Raw genomic sequence first — 19,294 nt, forward strand, 5'->3', positions numbered from 1 at the left:
CAGTGTTGTAACACATTTTAAATTGATGCTCATCAATGTCTGGTTTTGTACCTTCCTCTGTAATTGTCATCTCAGGTTGGGGAAGGGTGGTTACCCTCTGGAGATAAACTGATGGGCTCCTGGCTCCCTCCTGCCTGGCTCTGGGTGGCCCTGAACCTGTCTGGATGACAACTTGGTGGTGCATAAGCAGAGAAACATATCAGGACGGCTTGGCCCACGTTACAGGGGAGAGGATGCTCCCCTTTCACATGAAAACTAAGGGAGCACACTGGGAAGACTTTGGGCTCCTTTTAGATCCAGCCTCTCATACTAAGGACATCTTCACACAGAAGCAAAAGATCCTAGACCTTAGATCTTAGGATCAGCAGGTAAAACTGACCCACAGAAAACATGAAATAATTGCTGTCCATCATTAGAACTTCTTCCTACTATGAAGCCTCTGTATGCCCAGGAGAAAAGCAAAGGGGGAATTTGGTTCAGGCTTAGATATTAGCAATGCAGCAATTTTACTTTCCAATGGGTGACACTAGGGAAGAAAATGTAGAACCTAAAGGAAAAAAATTCCTTTGGGGCTAGAGTTAGGGTTATATAGATAGAGAGCCTCTGTATTTCCCTATCAGCCCCCACAAAAAAGAAAAATCACATCACATAAGTGGGCATCTTCTTACCTTTGGTACAAAAGCACCTGGCAAGCAAAAGATTTTAAATCACCAGAAAAGTACCACAATAGTTAAGTATTTTATGCAATTTTAAAAGTAATCCAGCAAAAGTAAAATTGTAGAGTAACCAAAGTTATTCTGTACCTTGCCCAATACAAGACAAGAAGTTAATGAAAAGCTGAAAACAATTCTGTTGACCTAAATCCAGTCCAAAATATTCCCTAGAGTAGTTAGGATGAGAAACACAGCCCGAAAGATGAGCAGTACAAGGTCTTCTTTCTAAATTATTATTTTTTTAAATTTAACAGGGATCACGTTTATTTTTTTAATTTTAAAATTACTTTATTTATCAAATAAAACAACACTTCCAAACAAAACAAAGCAAAGCAATGGAAAATTAATTGCCAGCAAGGTAGTGCTAAAATGGCAGACCATGCACGATTGAAAATTCAAAATTTGAAGTGTCAAGTATTCTGAAGGAAAACCAATTGCCCATTTATAGTTTTTGTAAGAAAAAGTAAATAAAAATATATTTAACAAATGTTTAAAAATGTATAATAATGAGAAAAGAAATTAAACCACAAAACCCCAAGAAAGTGGTCTGAGTATAGACAGTTTTAGTGAAGGAAGTTTTATTTCATGAAGCCAGTTTAGAGAGTCTACTTTGCAGTCAACATATTTAATGATTACACATGTCTTTATTTTGCATCTAGAGAAAATATTTTTCCTAACTATAAGCATCAAATTAGCTTTGTTAAAAAAAAATAGAATTGTGGCAAGACAGCAGGTCAAGTAAATTTAAAAAAAAAAATTGTGTTAATCTCCTACTTACGCAGTTGTAGTTTGCATGTCATGCCAGCTTTTGCTGAAGTTCTGTTTTAACTCATTCATTAGGTTCATGCCGAGTTTCTGTTTTATCTCAACCAGATGCCTCTCTTTTGCTGATAAAACTTGCCGTAAAGTTGTAATTTCGTCTTCCAGCTATGGGTAGAAGGGAAAATGGTGAGGAAAAAAATGTCAGATCAGCTGAAAAGTGCATCTCAAAAGCTCCTTGTGCTTCAGAGTATACTCTTGTTTAAGAAGTTCTATGCTTGGCTATATCAAACATCCTACAAAGATGAGATAGTGGTCCCCTCTAGTATTTAAAGATGAAAACAGATTTATTTGTTCTAATGGTTATAAAGGTAATCAATGATCCTCAAAATAAGAATTTAGACTGTAAAGAGAGATATAAATAAGAAAACAAGTCACCTGTAATCCACTAAGAATAGCCATCACTTGTTTTTTTGAAACCTTTTATTTTGAAACAATATCAAACTTACTGGACAGTTACAAAAATAATGCAAACTCCATACAGAGAACTCCAACATACTCCTGCCCCCTGCCCCACCCACAGAACCCCAGAACCACCAATTTTAATAGTTTGCCACATTTACAGTATCTATCTATCCTTCTATCTATCTTCCTATCATCTATCCATCCATGTATCATTACATCTACCTATTTTATCTATCTTATCTTTTCTATCAAACTATTTTCTGAAGTAGATTTGAGAGTAGATTTCATACATCAGTCTCCTTGAACACATAATTCTTCCATGTACATTTTCTAAGAACAAGGCTATTCATTTATATAGCCACCTTAAGTATAGTTATCAAGTTAAGAAATTTAACATTGATCTAAAGCTTAGTGTCTAGATCAATTTTTTCATATGTCCCAATAATGTTCTTTTGAGTCTCTGCTTCTACATTATTAGATCCCATCTAGGATCATGTGTTGCATTTATTTGTCAGTCTCTTTAGTTGCTCTTTTTTTTTTTTTTTTTTTTGTAGCTGTGGAAACATATTTAAAATATAACCGTACCCATCTCAACCACTCCCAAGCATACCATTCAGTAGCGTTAACCACGTTCATGGTGCTGTGGTATCCTTACCACCATCCCTTACCAGAACCTTCCCATCACCCCAAGAGTGATTATACATGAGCTGCCTATGCCCTCTGTCCTCTGCCCCTGGCAAACTGTATTCTATTTTCTGTTCACTATGAGTCTGCATATTCTCTGATATTTTTCTTGTGGTTAACATGGAGCTTAGACTTAACATAATAAATCTCTAACAATTTCATTTGGTTTGATACCAAATCAACTTGAGTAGCATACACAGACTATGTTCCTATATCCCTCAATCCCCCCACCTTTATGCCTTTATGTAGTTCTTGCAAATTACATGTTTATACATTACAAGTCCCAAATCATTGATTTACCACACATTTTTATGCATTTGCCTTTCAAATCCTATAGGTAGTAAAAAATAGAGTTACCAAAAGCCAAAAGTTTAATAGTATTGGCATTTACATTTACCCATGTCAATACCTTCACCAGAGATCGTTACTTATTCATGCAGCTTTGATTTATTGCATAGTGTCCTTTCCTTTCAACCTGCAGAACTCCCTTTAGCATTTCTTATAGAGCTTGCCTATTGGCATTGATCTCCCTCAGCTTTTGTTTATCTTGGAATGTCCTACACTCTCCCTAATTTTAAAAATAGAGTTTTGCCACATATAGAATTCTTCGTTGGCAGATTTCTGCTTCCAGCACTTTAAGTATATCATCCCCACTACCTTCTTGCCTCCATGGTTTCCTATGAGAAATAGGCACTTAATCTTATTGAGGCTCTCTTATATGTGAAATGTTGCTTCCCTCTTGTGCTTTCAGAGTTTTCTCTTTATCTTTGGCATTCAACAGTTCAACTAAAATATGTTGTGGTGTGGATCTATTTGGGTTTATCCATTTTGGAGTCTGTCGAGCTGCTCAATGGGAAGTTTTCAGCCATTATTTCTTTGAATATTCTCTTTGCCCCTTTCTCTCTTTCTTCTCCTCCTGGGACTCCCACATACATATATTGGTATACTTGGTGGTGTCCCACAATTTGTTCAGGCTCTGTTCACTTTCCTTCATTCATTTTTCTTTCTGCTCCTCAGACTAGATGATTTCAGTTGTCTTACCTTCAAGTTCACTGATTCTTTCTTCTGCCAGGTACAATCTGCTGTGTAACCCCTCTAGGAACTTTTCAATTTCTGTTACTGCAGTCATCAGCTCTCTTTGGCACCTTTTCATAGTTTCTGTCTCTTATTGATGTTCTCCTTGTGATCATCAACCATTTTCCTGATTACCTTTTTTTCTTTTTCCATATTTTCCTGTATCTTTTTGAGCATGTTTAATACCAGTTTTTAAAAGTTTTTATCTGGTATGTCCTAGGTCTGATCCTTGTCATTAATGGTTTCTAATACCTTAACCTCCTTTGTGTATTCCATTGCTTCCTGTTTCTTTGTGTTTTTGATCTTTGGTTGCAACCTGGATATTTTGATATTTTAATGTGTTTTCTCTGGAATTTAGACTCTGTGAGAAATTTAAACACAGAAGAATAAGCTCTGTAAAGTCATAAACCAGAGAAACCATAAATTCCTAGATAAGGCAAAATACCCCTCCCTGTAGGTACATCTTAAAGCATATGTGTACATTCTAAATACTGTACTAAACTAATATCTGTACTAAACTATTTCTGCTACATATCAGTAACTTCAGGGAAACATGTTTATGATCTTGCAAATCCTGACTTGGCTCTGTGCCTTCCTGTATAACCTCTGTAAACTCCCGGAAGATGGAGAGTGCTACTCTGAACATCCTGTGGCCACCAAGGACCAGCTCCCGGTTTGTAAGTTCTCAGTAAACTGTTACAATTTTGCTATATGGAGTGGCCTGCTTTGTTTTTCAGCCTTAGGTGCCCATCAAACTTTGGCAAAGCCTATTCTGTAGGTTCACAGCCAGACTACTATCCAGCTAGTCTTGTCCCAGATTTCTTTGAATGTCAGAGGCTAATAGAAAGAGAGAAAGGAAGGAAGGAAGGAAGAAAGGAAGGAAGGAAGGAAAGAAAGAAAGAAAAAGGATAAAACACCTTTGCCAGTCTTTTCAGACTTGTCTGTGCAAGTGACCTCCTTCAGAGCTTAAACAATGAATTTAGAGAAGAGCTCCGGGCAAAACCATGAAGACATTCCCAGGCTTTTCCATACATGCATCCTGTCCTAAGCATTAGGTGAGTGGCCCTAGGAATTCCCCTATTTAGATGTATCCAAATGCCTTCATTCCCCTATGATCTTAGGCACTGCTCTATATACCACACAGTAAGCAAACCTTTACACCAGGCAGCTGTGATTTGACCGCACAACAGTCCTCTTTAGGAGAGTTCTGTGGGCTGCCTCTACACTCAGGGAAAGTTCTGGGGTGGCAAACCTACAATGAGTGAACTGGTTCAGTCCCTCAGTTTGCCACCAGACAGACTGGCACAGACATACATGCTCCCAGCTATGTGCAGGAGGCTTACTCTTCTCCGTCTGAAACCAGGACCAGGGACCCGCACTGGGTATGTGGGCCAGCTCTGTGCAGAGCCAGTGAGGGGGTGAGGGAGGGGTCAGCAAGGGTACTGCAGAATCCTACCATTTATAAGTTGTCTTTTTTTTTACTTGGCATTTACCCTGTTACTGCAATCCTTTAACTGTGTCCTGGAGCTTTGACAAAGATGTTTCTGCCAGTTGTGCTTGTTGTTCAAAGTTTCTGGGGGTGCGGGGGGGGGGGACATTGGAGCATCTCACTCCACCATCTTGATTGGTGCAGGGCTCTAATATTTAGTTTTTAGCTTTCCAAAGGTTTTGCTAAAGTTGTACATAAATATAATTTTTCAACAAAAATTGATTTTGGACTGTATACCTTATTTTGTAAACAACTTCTTTCAATTACAAATATGTCATAGGGATCTTCCTATATCAATAAAATAGTTACATAGACATTTAATGGCCAATCTCTATGCCATTATGATTATGTGGATGTAAAATAATTTACCAGTTAGTTGTCACTTGATAATAGATTTTTTTCTATTATGAACAATGATGTAATGAATATCCTGATGACACAATGTAGAAGAGGATGTGTATTCATATTTTTAAAGATTTTGAAGCACACTTCCAAAATGCTTTACAGAAAATATGTAGCAACTTATGCTCCATAACCATGAATAAAAATGCCCATTTCAACACACTGTAAACATCAATGGGCATTGCAATGGCTATTCTTTGCTCATCTGATAGATAAATGTAAATCACTACTCATTTCACTTGTTTTTATCACTAGTGAGGATAAACAACTTTCCATAAGTTTAACTTTCCATTGAATTTCTTTTTTAATTGCCTATTAATAACATTTGAACATGCTCTTGGATTTATGAGTCCTTTTTTAGAAATATATATACATATATCAATACCTAGTATAATATAGATTGACATATTAGCTCTTTGCCATTGAAGCTGCAAGTATCTTCCTCAGTATGATATATTTTTTCCACATTTATGTTTTAAATATTTTAGAGTATAATTTACACGCTTTTCCTTAATGGATTCTTCTTTGTTTTACACTTAGCAATTATAATAAATGATTAAACAATCTTTAAGCATAGAAGTTTATCAACCTCTTCTCAAAACCTATTACATTTTAAAATCAGTCCAAGAAACTTTCATTGAGTGTTCATTATGTGCAAAATAAGATAACATGCTAGTATCATATTCAAAAACAAAAACAAAAATGACATAGTCTTTTCCCTTAGCAGTGTATTTCCTAGTGAAGAAAGCATCCAAGTTTCAAGTAATTATAATACACCATGCAATGTCATCAGTACGTGGTGGACTTAGTAATAACTAACATGTATCGAGAGCTCACTGTGTGCTGGGCACTGTCCTAACAATTTTGTAGCAGTGACACTTTTTATCTTCAGAGAAACCCCATGAGGTAGGTACCTTTATTGTACCCCCTTTAGAGTTAAAGACACCAGGACACGGAGGGGATAAGTGGTTTCCAAGGTCACAGTTTTCTACTCAGACAGTGTTAACTACTCGTGGCTGCCATGCTGCATGTCTTCCCTTGAAGTCTCTATCAGCTCATCACAGCCTAGAGCTCAGTAAAGTCAATTCACACTAAAGCCCAGTTTTCCCTTTTCCAGACACTGTTGCCTCAATCTAGTTATCAAATAGGACTTTGCATACTTTCTATTTGCCCATAGATTTGCCAATGCATCAGAAGAAATAACCTAACAGTGGTAGTAAAATTGAACATGCTATTTTTAAATCATTAGGATATCCACACACACACCCACACACACAGAGGAACAAAAATTGGGTTGAAAGACCAAAATCCAAAATTATTGGCATAATAATCAGCTACATATGAATCATGTACAGTTTAATCTTTATTCTTTTAATTAAAAAATCATGTTTAAAATGGTAAAGGCCCTATTTATACATAGATTCTTTTATATAGTTGAGAAACATTTATATCCATACAGGTATAACATAACACATTACTACACTCAGTATTCATTTTATTGTAGCAAGCAAGTAAAGCACTTTTTCTAATTTATGTAGATACCTAATCAACAGCACATTGTACTAATGACTAGGAAAAGTAGCTTTCTCCCCCTCGCTCCAACTATGAATTCTTGTCATAATATTCCTATTCAGTAAATTTCTGAGAGACAGTTTGCCATTTTAGAGGCAGCAGGGTCTACCTTGGTAAAATCCTGAATAATTAATTACTACATTCTTGTGACTGATCTCTCTGGGGATGTCTTTTCTTTGTATGGGGCTCTCAGAAATGTTCCAACTTGCTTATTCCGTGGTTAGTGTGTACTAGGAGCACACATTTATGTGTTCTTAACTAACTGAGACTAGCCACAGTGAGCAACTTTGTGGCCAGCAAAAGAGGAAGGATAATTGATTATGCCCTGCTGTTTTCACCTTGAGTGATGTACTGGATAGCAGGCAGATTTTGGTTTGTTGGCCTTCCTCTCCTTTTCTCCTAAAATAATATTGGCTTTACCATCTTAACTCTGCTGTGGGTTTTTTTTCCTCATGAATTATCAACTTTGATTTATTTTAACAACCCCCCTACTGGCCCCCACCCCCACCCCCCAACAAATAAAATAAGTCAAGGCCCCCAGGTATCAAGATCTCATATTAGGGTTTTCTAATTTGAATTTTTCTTTCTTGGAACAAAATATTTAGTTTTTATACACTCTCTGAAATGTGATTTAAGATTCTTAAAATTTGGGCCTCTTGAATGAGATCTCACCAACTCACTTATGAGACTATTTTTCACAGATATCTTTAGGCCTTCATTAGAAAGCTATTTTTCCACCTGTTGGTACATTTGGTTACCTCATCTAAGTGTTTGTATCAGATTATGAAAGTTTATGGGGGTGTGTTTTTGAATCATTTGCTGAGTCTTTTCTTCAAATCATATTCCATTGTATTCGTTAACATATAGTTTTAAATGTACATATTATAAATATCTGTAACTAAATCATTTGAAGGCTTGATAAATTTTTAACAGAGTTTGTACCTTTTTTATGAAAGTTACTAGTAATGCTTTACTAAGTAGTGCAATGAATTTTTATTTTGGAATTGAGATAAGTTGTTGGGAATAAATGTATGATAAAAAAAAATTGGGAAATACTTTGTAGCTTACAGGGCACCTGAACTGGTTTCAAAGGAATGGGGGAATACAACAGAAGATGGCGGACTGGTGAGCTGTATGTTTTAGTTACTCCTCCAGGAAAGTACGTAGAAAGCCAGGAACTGCGTGACTTTGGGCATACTTCATACAACACTCATGAAAATGTGGAACTGCTGAGGTCAGCGAAATCTGTAAGTTTTTGCGGCCAGGGGACCCACACCCCTCCCTGCCAGGCTCAGTCCCGTGGGAGGAGGGGCTGTCAGCTCCGGGAAGGAGAAGGGAGAACTGCAGTGGCAGCCCTTATCGGAAACTCATTCTACTGATCCAAACTCCAACCATAGATAGACTGAGACCAGACACCAGAGAATCTGAGAGCTGCCAGACCAGCAGAGAGGAAACAGGCATAGAAAAATCAGCACGAAAAACTCCAAAATAAAAGCGGAGGAATTTGGAGTTCTGGTGAACATAGAAAGTGGAAGGGCAGAGCTCAGGCCCTGAGGCTCATATGCAAATCCTGAAGAAAAGCTGATCTCTCTGCCCTGTGGACCTTTCCTTAATGGCCCTAATTGCTTTATGTCTTGGCATTTCAATAACCCATTAGATCTGTGAGGAGGGCCCCTTTTTTGTTTGTTTGTTTTGTTTTGTTTTTTTAATCCTTTTTTCTTTTTCTAAAACAATTACTCTAAGAAGCCCAATACAGAAAGCTTCAAAGACTTGCAATCTGGGCAGGTCAAGACAAGAGCAGAATTAAGAGAGCTCTGAGACAAAAGGCAATAATCCAGTGGCTGAGAAATTTCACTAAACACCACAACTTCCCAAGAAAAGGGGGGTGTCCACTCACAGCCATCATCCTGGTGGACAGGAAACACTCCTGCCCAACGCCAGCCCCATAGCCCAGAGCTGCCCCAGACAACCAAGTGTGATGGAAGTGCTTCCAATAACAGGGACACACCACAAAACTGGGCATGGACATTAGCCTTCCCTGCAACCTCAGCTGATTGTCCCAAAGTTGGGAAGGTGGAGCAGTGTGAATCAACAAAGCCCCATTCAGCCATCATTTCAGCAGACTGGGAGCCTCCCTACACAGCCCAGCAGCCCAGAACCACCCTGGGGGGACAGCACTCACCTGTGACATAGCACAGTCATACCTCAAGAGAGGACCAGGGGGTGCACAGCCTGGAAGAGGGACCCACTTGCAAGTCTCAGGAGCCATACGCCAATACCAAGAACTTGTGGGTCACTGGCAGAGACAAATTGTGGCAGGACTGAACTGAAGGATAAGACTATTGCAGCAGCTTTAAAACTCCAGAAACACCAGGGAGATTTGATTGTTAGAGCCACCCCCCCTCCCTGACTGCCCAGAAACACGCCCCATATACAGGGCAGGGAACACCAACTACACATGCAAGCTTGGTACACCAATTCGACCCCACAAGACTCACTCCCCCACTCACCACAAAGGCAAAGCAGGGGAAAACTGGCTTGTGGAGGACAGGTGGCTCGTGGACGCCACCTGCTGGTTAGTTAGAGAAAGTGTACTCCACGAAGCTGTAGATCTGATAAATTAGAGATAAGGACTTCAATTGGTCTACTAATCCTAAAAGAACCTATCAAGTTCAGCAAATACCAAGAGGCCAAAAACAACAGAAAATTATAAAGCATATGAAAAAAACAGATGATATGGATAACACAAGCCCAAGCACCCAAATCAAAAGATCAGAAGAGACACAGCACCTAGAGCAGCTACTCAAAGAACTAACGATGAACAATGAGACCATAGTATGGGATACAAAGGATATCAAGAAGACCCTAGAAGAGCATAAAGACGACATTGCAAGACTAAATAAAAAAATTGATGATCTTATGGAAATTAAAGAAACTGTTGACCAAATTAAAAAGATTCTGGACACTCATAGTACAAGACTAGAGGAAGTTGAACAACGAATCAGTGACCTCGAAGATGACAGAATGGAAAATGAAAGCATAAAAGAAAGAATGGGGAAAAAAAATTGAAAAAATTGAAACGGACCTCAGGGATATGATAGATAATATAAAACGTCCAAATATAAGACTCATTGGTGTTCCAGAAGGGGAAGAAAAGGGTAAAGGTCTAGGAAGAGTATTCAAAGAAATTCTTGGGGAAAACTTCCCAAATCTTCTAAACAACATAAATACACAAATCATAAATGCTCAGCGAACTCCAAATAGAATAAATCCAAATAAACCCAATCCGAGACATATTCTGATCACATTGTCAAACACGGAAGAGAAGGAGCAAGTTCTGAAAGCAGCAAGAGAAAAGCAATTCACCACATACAAAGGAAACAGCATAAGACTAAGTAGTGACTACTCAGCAGCCACCATGGAGGCGAGAAGGCAGTGGCACGATATATTTAAAATTCTGAGTGAGAAAAATTTCCAGCCAAGAATACTTTATCCAGCAAAGCTCTCCTTCAAATTTGAGGGAGAGCTTAAATTTTTCACAGACAAACAAATGCTGAGAGAATTTGCTAACAAGAGACCTGCCCTACTGGAGATACTAAAGGGAGCCCTACAGACAGAGAAACAAAGAAAGGACAGAGAGACTTGGAGAAAGGTTCAGTACTAAAGAGATTCGGCATGGGTACAATAAAGGATATTAATAGAGAGAAGGGAAAAATATACATGACAAACATAAACCAAAGGATAAGATGGCTGATTCAAGAAATGCCTTCACGGTTATAACGTTGAATGTAAATGGATTAAACTCCCCAATTAAAAGATATAGATTCGCAGAATGGATCAAAAAAAATGAACCATCAATATGTTGCATACAAGAGACTCATCTCAGACACAGGGACACAAAGAAATTGAAAGTGAAAGGATGGAAAAAATATTTCATGCAAGCTACAGACAAAAGAAAGCAGGTGTAGCAATATTAATCTCAGATAAAATAGACTTTAAATGCAGGGATGTTTTGAGAGACAAAGAAGGCCACTACATACTAATAAAAGGGGCAATTCAACAAGAAGAAATAACAATCATAAATATCTATGCACCCAATCAAGGTGCCACAAAATACATGAGAGAAACACTGGCAAAACTAAACGAAGCAATTGATGTTTCCACAATAATTGTGGGAGACTTCAACACGTTACTCTCTCCTATAGATAGATCAACCAGACAGAAGACCAATAAGGACATTGAAAACCTAAACAATCTGATAAATGAATTAGATTTAACAGACATATACAGAACATTACATCCCAAATCACCAGGATACACATACTTTTCTAGTGCTCATGGAGCTTTCTCCAGAATAGATCATATGCTGGGACATAAAACAAGCCTCAATAAATTTAAAAAGATTGAAATTATTCAAAGCACATTCTCTGACCACAATGGAGTACAATTAGAAGTCAATAACCATCAGAGACTTAGAAAATTCACAAATACCTGGAGGTTAAACAACACACTCCTAAACAATCAGTGGGTTAAAGAACAAATAGCAAGAGAAATTGCTAAATACATAGAGACGAATGAAAATGAGAACACAACATACCAAAACCTATGGGATGCAGCAAAAGCAGTAATGAGGGGGAAATTTATAGCACTAAACACATATATTAAAAAGAAAGAGCCAAAATCAAAGAACTAATGGATCAACTGAAGAAGCTAGAAAATGAACAGCAAACCAATCCTAAACCAAGTAGAAGAAAAGAAATAACAAGGATTAAAGCAGAAATAAATGACATAGAGAACAAAAAAACAATAGAGAGGATAAATATCACCAAAAGTTGGTTCTTTGAGAAGATCAACAAGATTGACAAGCCCCTAGCTAGACTGACAAAATCAAAAAGAGAGAAGTCCCATATAAACAAAATAATGAATGAAAAAGGTGACATAACTGCAGATCCTGAAGAAATTAAAAAAATTATAAGAGGATACTATGAACTACTGTATGGCAACAAACTGGATAATGTAGAGGAAATGGAAAATTTCCTGGAAACATATGAACAACCTAGACTGACCAGAGAAGAAACAGAAGACCTCAATCAACCCATCACAAGCAAAGAGATCCAATCAGTCATCAAAAATCTTCCCACAAATAAATGCCCAGGGCCAGATGGCTTCACTGGGGAATTTACCAAACTTTCCAGAAAGAACTGACACCAATCTTACTCAAACTCTTTCAAAACACTGAAGAAAATGGAACACTACCTAACTCATTTTATGAAGCTAACATCAATCTAATACCAAAACCAGGTATTCCTACAAAAAAGGAAAACTACCGGCCAATCTCCCTAATGAATATAGATGCAAAAATCCTCAACAAAATACTTGCAGATCAATTCCAAAGACACATTAAAAAAATCATACACCATGACCAAGTGGAGTTCATTCCAGGCATGCAAGGATGATTCAACATAAGAAAATCAATCAATGTACTACAGCACATTAACTATTCGAAAGGGAAAAATCAAATGATCATCTCAATAGATGCTGAAAAAGCATTTGACAAAATCCAACATCCCTTTTTGATAAAAACACTTCAAAAGGTAGGAATTGAAGGAAACTTCCTCAATATGACAAAGAGCATATATGAAAAACCCACAGCCAGCATAGTACTCAATGGTGAGAGACTGAAAGCCTTCCCTCTAAGATCAGGAACAAGACAAGGATGCCCGCTGTCACCACTGTTATTCAACATTGTGCTGGAAGTGCTAGCCAGGGCAATCCGGCAAGACAAAGAAATAAAAGGCATCCAAATTGGAAAAGAAGAAGTAAAACTGTCATTGTTTGCAGGTGATATGATCTTATATCTGGAAAACCCTGAGAAATCGATGATACAGCTGCTAGAGCTAATAAACAAATTTAGCAAAGTAGCAGGATACAAGCTTAATGCACGTAAGTCAGTAATGTTTCTATATGCTAGAAATGAACAAACTGAAGAGACACTCAAGAAAAAGATACCATTTTCAATAGCAACTAGAAAAATCAAGTACCTAGGAATAAACTTAACCAAAGATGTAAAAGACCTATACAAAGAAAACTACATAACTCTACTAAAAGAAATAGAAGGGGACCTTAAAAGATGGAAAAATATTCCGTGTTCATGGATAGGAAGGCTAAATGTCATTAAGATGTCAATTCTACCCAAACTCATCTACAGATTCAATGCAATCCCAATCAAAATTCCAACAACCTACTTTGCAGACTTGGAAAAGCTAGTTATCAAATTTATTTGGAAAGGGAAGATGCCTCGAATTGTTAAAGACACTCTAAAAAAGAAAAACGAAGTAGGAGGACTTACACTCCCTGACTTTGAAGCTTAGTATAAAGCCACAGTTGTCAAAACAGCATGGTACTGGCACAAAGATAGACATATAGATCAATGGAATCGAATTGAGAATTCAGAGATAGACCCTCAGATCTATGGCCGACTGATCTTTGATAAGGCCCCCGAAGTCACTGAACTGAGTCATAATGGTCTTTTCAACAAATGGGGCTGGGAGAGTTGGATATCCATATCCAAAAGAATGAAAGAGGACCCCTACCTCACACCCTACACAAAAATTAACTCAAAATGGATGAAAGATCTCAATATAAAAGAAAGTACCATAAAACTCCTAGAAGATAATGTAGGAAAACATTTTCAAGACCTTGTATTAGGCGGCCACTTCCTAGACTTTACACCCAAAGCACAAGCAACAAAAGAAAAAATAGATAAATGGGAACTCCTCAAGCTTAGAAGTTTCTGCACCTGAAAGGAATTTCTCAAAAAGGTAAAGAGGCAGCCAACTCAATGGGAAAAAATTTTTGGAAACCATGTATCTGACAAAAGACTGATATCTTGCATATATAAAGAAATCCTACAACTCAATGACTATAGTACAGACAGCCCAATTATAAAATGGGCAAAAGATATGAAAAGACAGGACTCTGAAAAGGAAATACAAATGGCCAAGAAACACATGAAAAAATGTTCAGCTTCACTAGCTATTAGAGAGATGCAAATTAAGACCACAATGAGATACCATCTAACACCGATTGGCTGCCATTAAACAAACAGGAAACTACAAATGCTGGAGGGGATGTGGAGAAATTGGAACTCTTATTCATTGTTGGTGGGACTGTATAATGGTTCAGCCACTCTGGAAGTCAGTCTGGCAGTTCCTTAGAAAACTAGATAGAGAGTTACCATTCGATCCAGCGATTGCACTTCTCGGTATATACCCGGAAGATCGGAAAGCAGTGACACGAACAGATATCTGCATGCCAATGTTCATAGCAGCATTATTCACAATTGCCAAGAGATGGAAACAACCCAAATGTCCTTCAACAGATGAGTGGATAAATAAAATGTGGTATATACACTCAAAGGAATGGGGAACAAGCAGATAAGAGGGAGGAGGGAGGGAACAGCATTAACCAAGGTGATAAGAGGTGGGAAAGGAATTAGCATGCTTGGGGAATGTCTATTGTAGATGGACACAGAATGTTGGGGTAGACCAGAACTCCCCTACCTGGAGTAAAGGATATACAACTACACATATAAAATGTAGTTATTTCTTTATCTAATCTAAGTATTACTTACTAGCATGGAGTTTAACATTCCTGTACTCAATGCAGTCTAATTCAACTTAGTGCACTCAGGGGAAAAGAAGAGAGAAAAAGAAAGAAAATTATATTCCATATAAACATGGATCCTAAACGCAAACCAACAACTTCACTTGGTGCTGATCAAACAGGGAGCAAAGTTCTAGTGCAGAGGGAAATTTACATTGTACTTATTGAGAGATGTATAATACTTACAATAACATACAGATTTTATGATGATTAAAGAGATTTTCAATGGTAATTTTGACTACGTTTGATTTTTTTTATTGAGATTGCTCAGATACCATACAACTATCCAAAGATCCAAAGTATACAATCAATTGCCCACATCACCACCATATAGCTGTGCATCCATCAACACAATTATTTTTTTCCAATTTTTAGAACATTTTCACTACTCCAGAAAAGAAACAAAGACAAAAAAAAAGAAAACTCACATCCTTCCATACCCCTAACCACGTCCCCCCAACCCCGCTCCATTATTGATTCATAGTTTTGGTATAGTACATTTGTTACTGTTGATGAAAGAAAGTTAAAATACTACTAACTGTAGTATATAGTTTGCAATAGGTATATATTTTTTCCTTATATGCCTCTCTATTATTAACCTCTAGTTATAGTGACATACATTTGCTCTAGTTTGTGAAAGAGATTTCTAATATTCGTATAGTTAATCATGGACATTGTCCACCACAAGATTCACTGTTTTATACATTCCCATCTTTTAACCTCCAACTTTCCTTCTGGTGACATACGTGACTCTGAGCTTACCCTTTCCACCACCTTCACACACCTTTTAGCACTGTTAGTTATTCTCATTACGTGCTAACATCACCCCTGTCCGTTTCCAAATATTTAAGTTCATCCTAGTTGAACATTCTGCTCATAATAAGCAACCACTCCACATTCTTTAGCCTCATTCTATATCCTGGTAACTTATGTTTCATGTCTATGAGTTTACATATTATAATTAGTTCATATTAGTGGGACTGTGCAATATTTGCCTTTATGTGTCTGTCTTATTTCACTCAATATAGTGCCCTCAAGTTTTCTTCATCAACCCATTTCTTTAACGATGGTTTTGTTCACTGTGCATTCCGTCCTAAGTAAACAATCATTGGTTCCCCGTATAGTCACATATTTATGTATTGAGCACCATCGCCACTCTCTATATAAGGACATTTCTTCCATAAAGACAGAGGAAGAGTCAAAGAAGGCAGAGAGGCAAAAGAAAAAGAAAAGAGAGAAAAACAAACAAACAAACAAACAAAAAAACTTGATAGCTAGAAGGTGACGAAAGGAAAGATAGCATCTTTAAAGTAGAATAGTCAGACAACATCACCAATGCCTGGAGTCCTATACCTTTCCCCTATTCCCCACCCCCCCCCCATATGCATTTAGCTTTGGTATATTGCTTTTGTTACATTAAAGGAAGCATAATACAATGTTTCTGTTAATTCTAGCCACTAGTTTGCATTGATTGTATTTTCCCCCCAATCCCACCCTATTTTTAACACCTAGGAATGTTGACATTCATTTGTTCTAACTCATGTAAAAACATATTTGTACCTTTTATTACAATCATTGGCATCCTAAGGTTTCCCTGAGTTACACAGTCCCAGTCTTTATCATTCGTCTTTTGTTCTGGTGTCCCACACGATCCCAGCCTTCCTCTTTCAACCATATTCACAGTCATCTTTGTTCAGTGTACTTACATTGCTGTGCTACTATCTCCCAAAATTGTTTTCCAAACCTCTCATTCCTTTCTGTCTGCAGTGCTTCCTTCAGTGTTTCCTGTAGAGCAGGTTTCTTGTTCACAAACTCAGTCATTGCCTGTTTGTCAGAGAATATTTTAAGCTTTCCCTCATATCTGAAGGATAGTTTTGCCAGATATACGATTCTTGGTTGGCGGTTTTTCTCTTTCAGTATCTTAAATATATCACCCCACTTCCTTCTTGCCTCCATGGTTTCTATTGAGAAATCCACACATAGTCTTATCAAGCTTCCTTTGTATATGATAGATAATTTCTCTCTTGCTGCTTTCAGGATTCTCTCTTTATCTTTGATGTTTGATAATCTGATTATTAAGTGTCTTGGCATAGGCCTATTCAGATCTATTCTGTTTGGGGTACGCTGCACTTCTTGGATCCGTAATTTTATGTCTTTCATGAGAGATGGGAAATTTTCATTGATTATTTCCTCTATTATTGCTTCTGCCCCTTTCCCCTTCTCTTCTCCTTCTGGGACACCAATTACATGTAAATTCTTGCTTTTCATTTTGTCTTTAAGTTCCTGGAGATGTTGCTCGTATTTTTCCATTCTTTTCTCTATCTGTTCTTTTGTGTGTAGGCTTTCAGGTGCCTTGTTCTCCAGTTCCTGAGTGTTTTCTTCTGCCTCTTGAGATCTGCTGTTGTATGTTTCAAGTGTGTTTTTCATCTCTTGTATTGCGCCTTTCATTTCCATAGATTCTACCAGTTGGTTTTTTGAACTTTCAATTTCTACCTTATGTACGTCCTGTGTTTTCATTATACAGTTCATCTCTTTTGCCATATCTTCCCTAAACTCTTTGAATTCACTTATTATTAGTTGTTTCAATTCCTGCATCACAGTTGAAGTGCTAGTTTGTTCTCCTGACCAGGCCATAACCTCATTTTTCTTGGTGTAGGCTGTAGTTTTCTGTTGTCTGGGCATGGTTTCCTTGGTTACCCTAGTCAGGCCTCCCCAGACCAGAATGGGCTAAGGTCCCAGAAGGAAGAAATATTCAGTATCCAGTTTCCCTGAGGGTGTGTCTTAGAAAATTGGTACACCCTCTGATGCCTCCGGTCACTGTGCTTTTATGCTCAGCAGGTGGTGCCTGTTAGCCTATAATTCCTGACTGGTGTAAGTTCTGAATGAAAGGCAGGTAGTAGAGCTGCACCCCACCCCTTTCCTCTTAGAGAAGATAGACATCCTAGGGGGAGGTCATTAGCATTTCGATGGTCTCTCTCTGCCTGTGCTATACCCTTGTCTGGGTCACAGAACTGGGAACTGAAAATGGCTGAGGCCCCCCCGCCATGGAGTCGAAAAAGGAACAGAGCTAGTCCGAGGCGACCCTCTGGCTCTCCAAGGTCAGTCGTCACCCAAAGCCTCTGCTTGTTGGGGATTTGTACCTGATAGTGAGCAGTTCACAATCGCTAATTAAAACCCCAGTTGGAGCTCAGCTGAGCTATATTTGCTTGCTGGGAGAAAGCTTCTTTCTGGCACCATGAGGCTTTGTTGCTCGGGCTGTGGGGGAGGGGTCTCCCAATTTGGATCCGCAGTTTTTACTTACAGATTTTATGCTGTGATCTCGGGCATTCCTCCCAATTCAGGTTGGTGTATGATGAGTGGACGGTCACGTTTGTTCCCCTGCAGTTATTCTGGATTATTTACTAGTTGTTTCTGTTTTTTTTCAGTTGTTCCAGGGGGACTACTTAGCTTCCACTCCTCTCTATGCCATCATCTTAGATCCTCCCTCCGACTACATTTGATTTTTAACCGAGTCTCAGACTTTGGAATTTAACTTCCTGAAATATATTACTCCAGTATATAATATAAGCATAACTTCCTTCAAATATGTATATATAAATATAATGAGTATATGTGTGTATGTGTATGTTTTGTGTATATACATAATAAAACCCACACATTTTTATTCTCTTTGTTTCTTAACATCTTGGACAAAAGTCACCTTTGTTACCTGACAGAAGGTACCATATCAGGATGAGGAATTTCACAAAAAATCCATGAATGCTGCTTTGCCTTGTGGTGTCATTTCAAGAATCCTCTGTGTAGACCACAGTCAGAGGTGGTGAGTAATAACATTGTTGATGTCACGGTCACTAAATGTTAGTACTCTGAGGAGCATAAAAACTTTAACAACTATGCCCCACATTCACAGATGAGGCTCCTTTATGGCAGAGCTGGGACTGGAATCTAGTTTTTTTCCCCCATTGTTAATCTAGATTATTTCAGCAAAATAGCCATGTTAAGAAACTAAATCTCTAGAATATCATAAACAAATTAGTTTAATTCCCTTATACTGTGATTTGATAAATTTATTACTTCAGTATTCTTTTTAAAAGCCCCCCAGTTTTAAACAAAATCGCTCTTTCAATTTACTAAATCAAAATTTATTCTTAGATTCACAAATTCTTACATCTCATGCTTCAACAAAAAATTTTTTTAATTATGAAGATGTTTAAATAACAAGTGCATTAGGGGTTCCCAAGACCAAACTCAGGTTCAGTGATTTACTAGGACTCACAAAACTCAGCATACAATAGTACTCATGATTTATTACAGTGAAATGATATGAAGCAAAATCCACAAAGGGAAAGAGAAGCTTGGAGCAAAGTCCAGAGGAAACCAGGCGCAAGCTTCCAAGAGTCTTTTCCCAGTGGAGTTACACAGGATATGCTTAATTCCTCCAGCATCAAATGTGGCAATGACAAGGGACGCT

At 37.9% G+C, this 19,294-nt stretch overlaps 1 protein-coding gene across 5 annotated transcripts in view; it reads right to left on the reverse strand.

Moving 5' to 3' along the window:
- The window catches only part of TPD52L1 (TPD52 like 1), a 148,986-nt gene that overhangs the window by 25,202 nt on the left and 104,490 nt on the right, over window positions 1-19,294 (reverse strand). For all 5 annotated transcript variants that reach the window (XM_037843965.1, XM_037843964.1, XM_037843963.1 and 2 more), the window contains exon 3: window positions 1,492-1,640. In XM_037843965.1, the coding sequence (XP_037699893.1) occupies window positions 1,492-1,640 (149 nt within the window). The remainder of the gene's footprint in view (window positions 1-1,491; window positions 1,641-19,294) is intronic.

This window comes from Choloepus didactylus, chromosome 7 (assembly GCF_015220235.1).
Source record: "Choloepus didactylus isolate mChoDid1 chromosome 7, mChoDid1.pri, whole genome shotgun sequence".
NCBI classification, from domain to species: domain Eukaryota; kingdom Metazoa; phylum Chordata; class Mammalia; order Pilosa; family Megalonychidae; genus Choloepus; species Choloepus didactylus.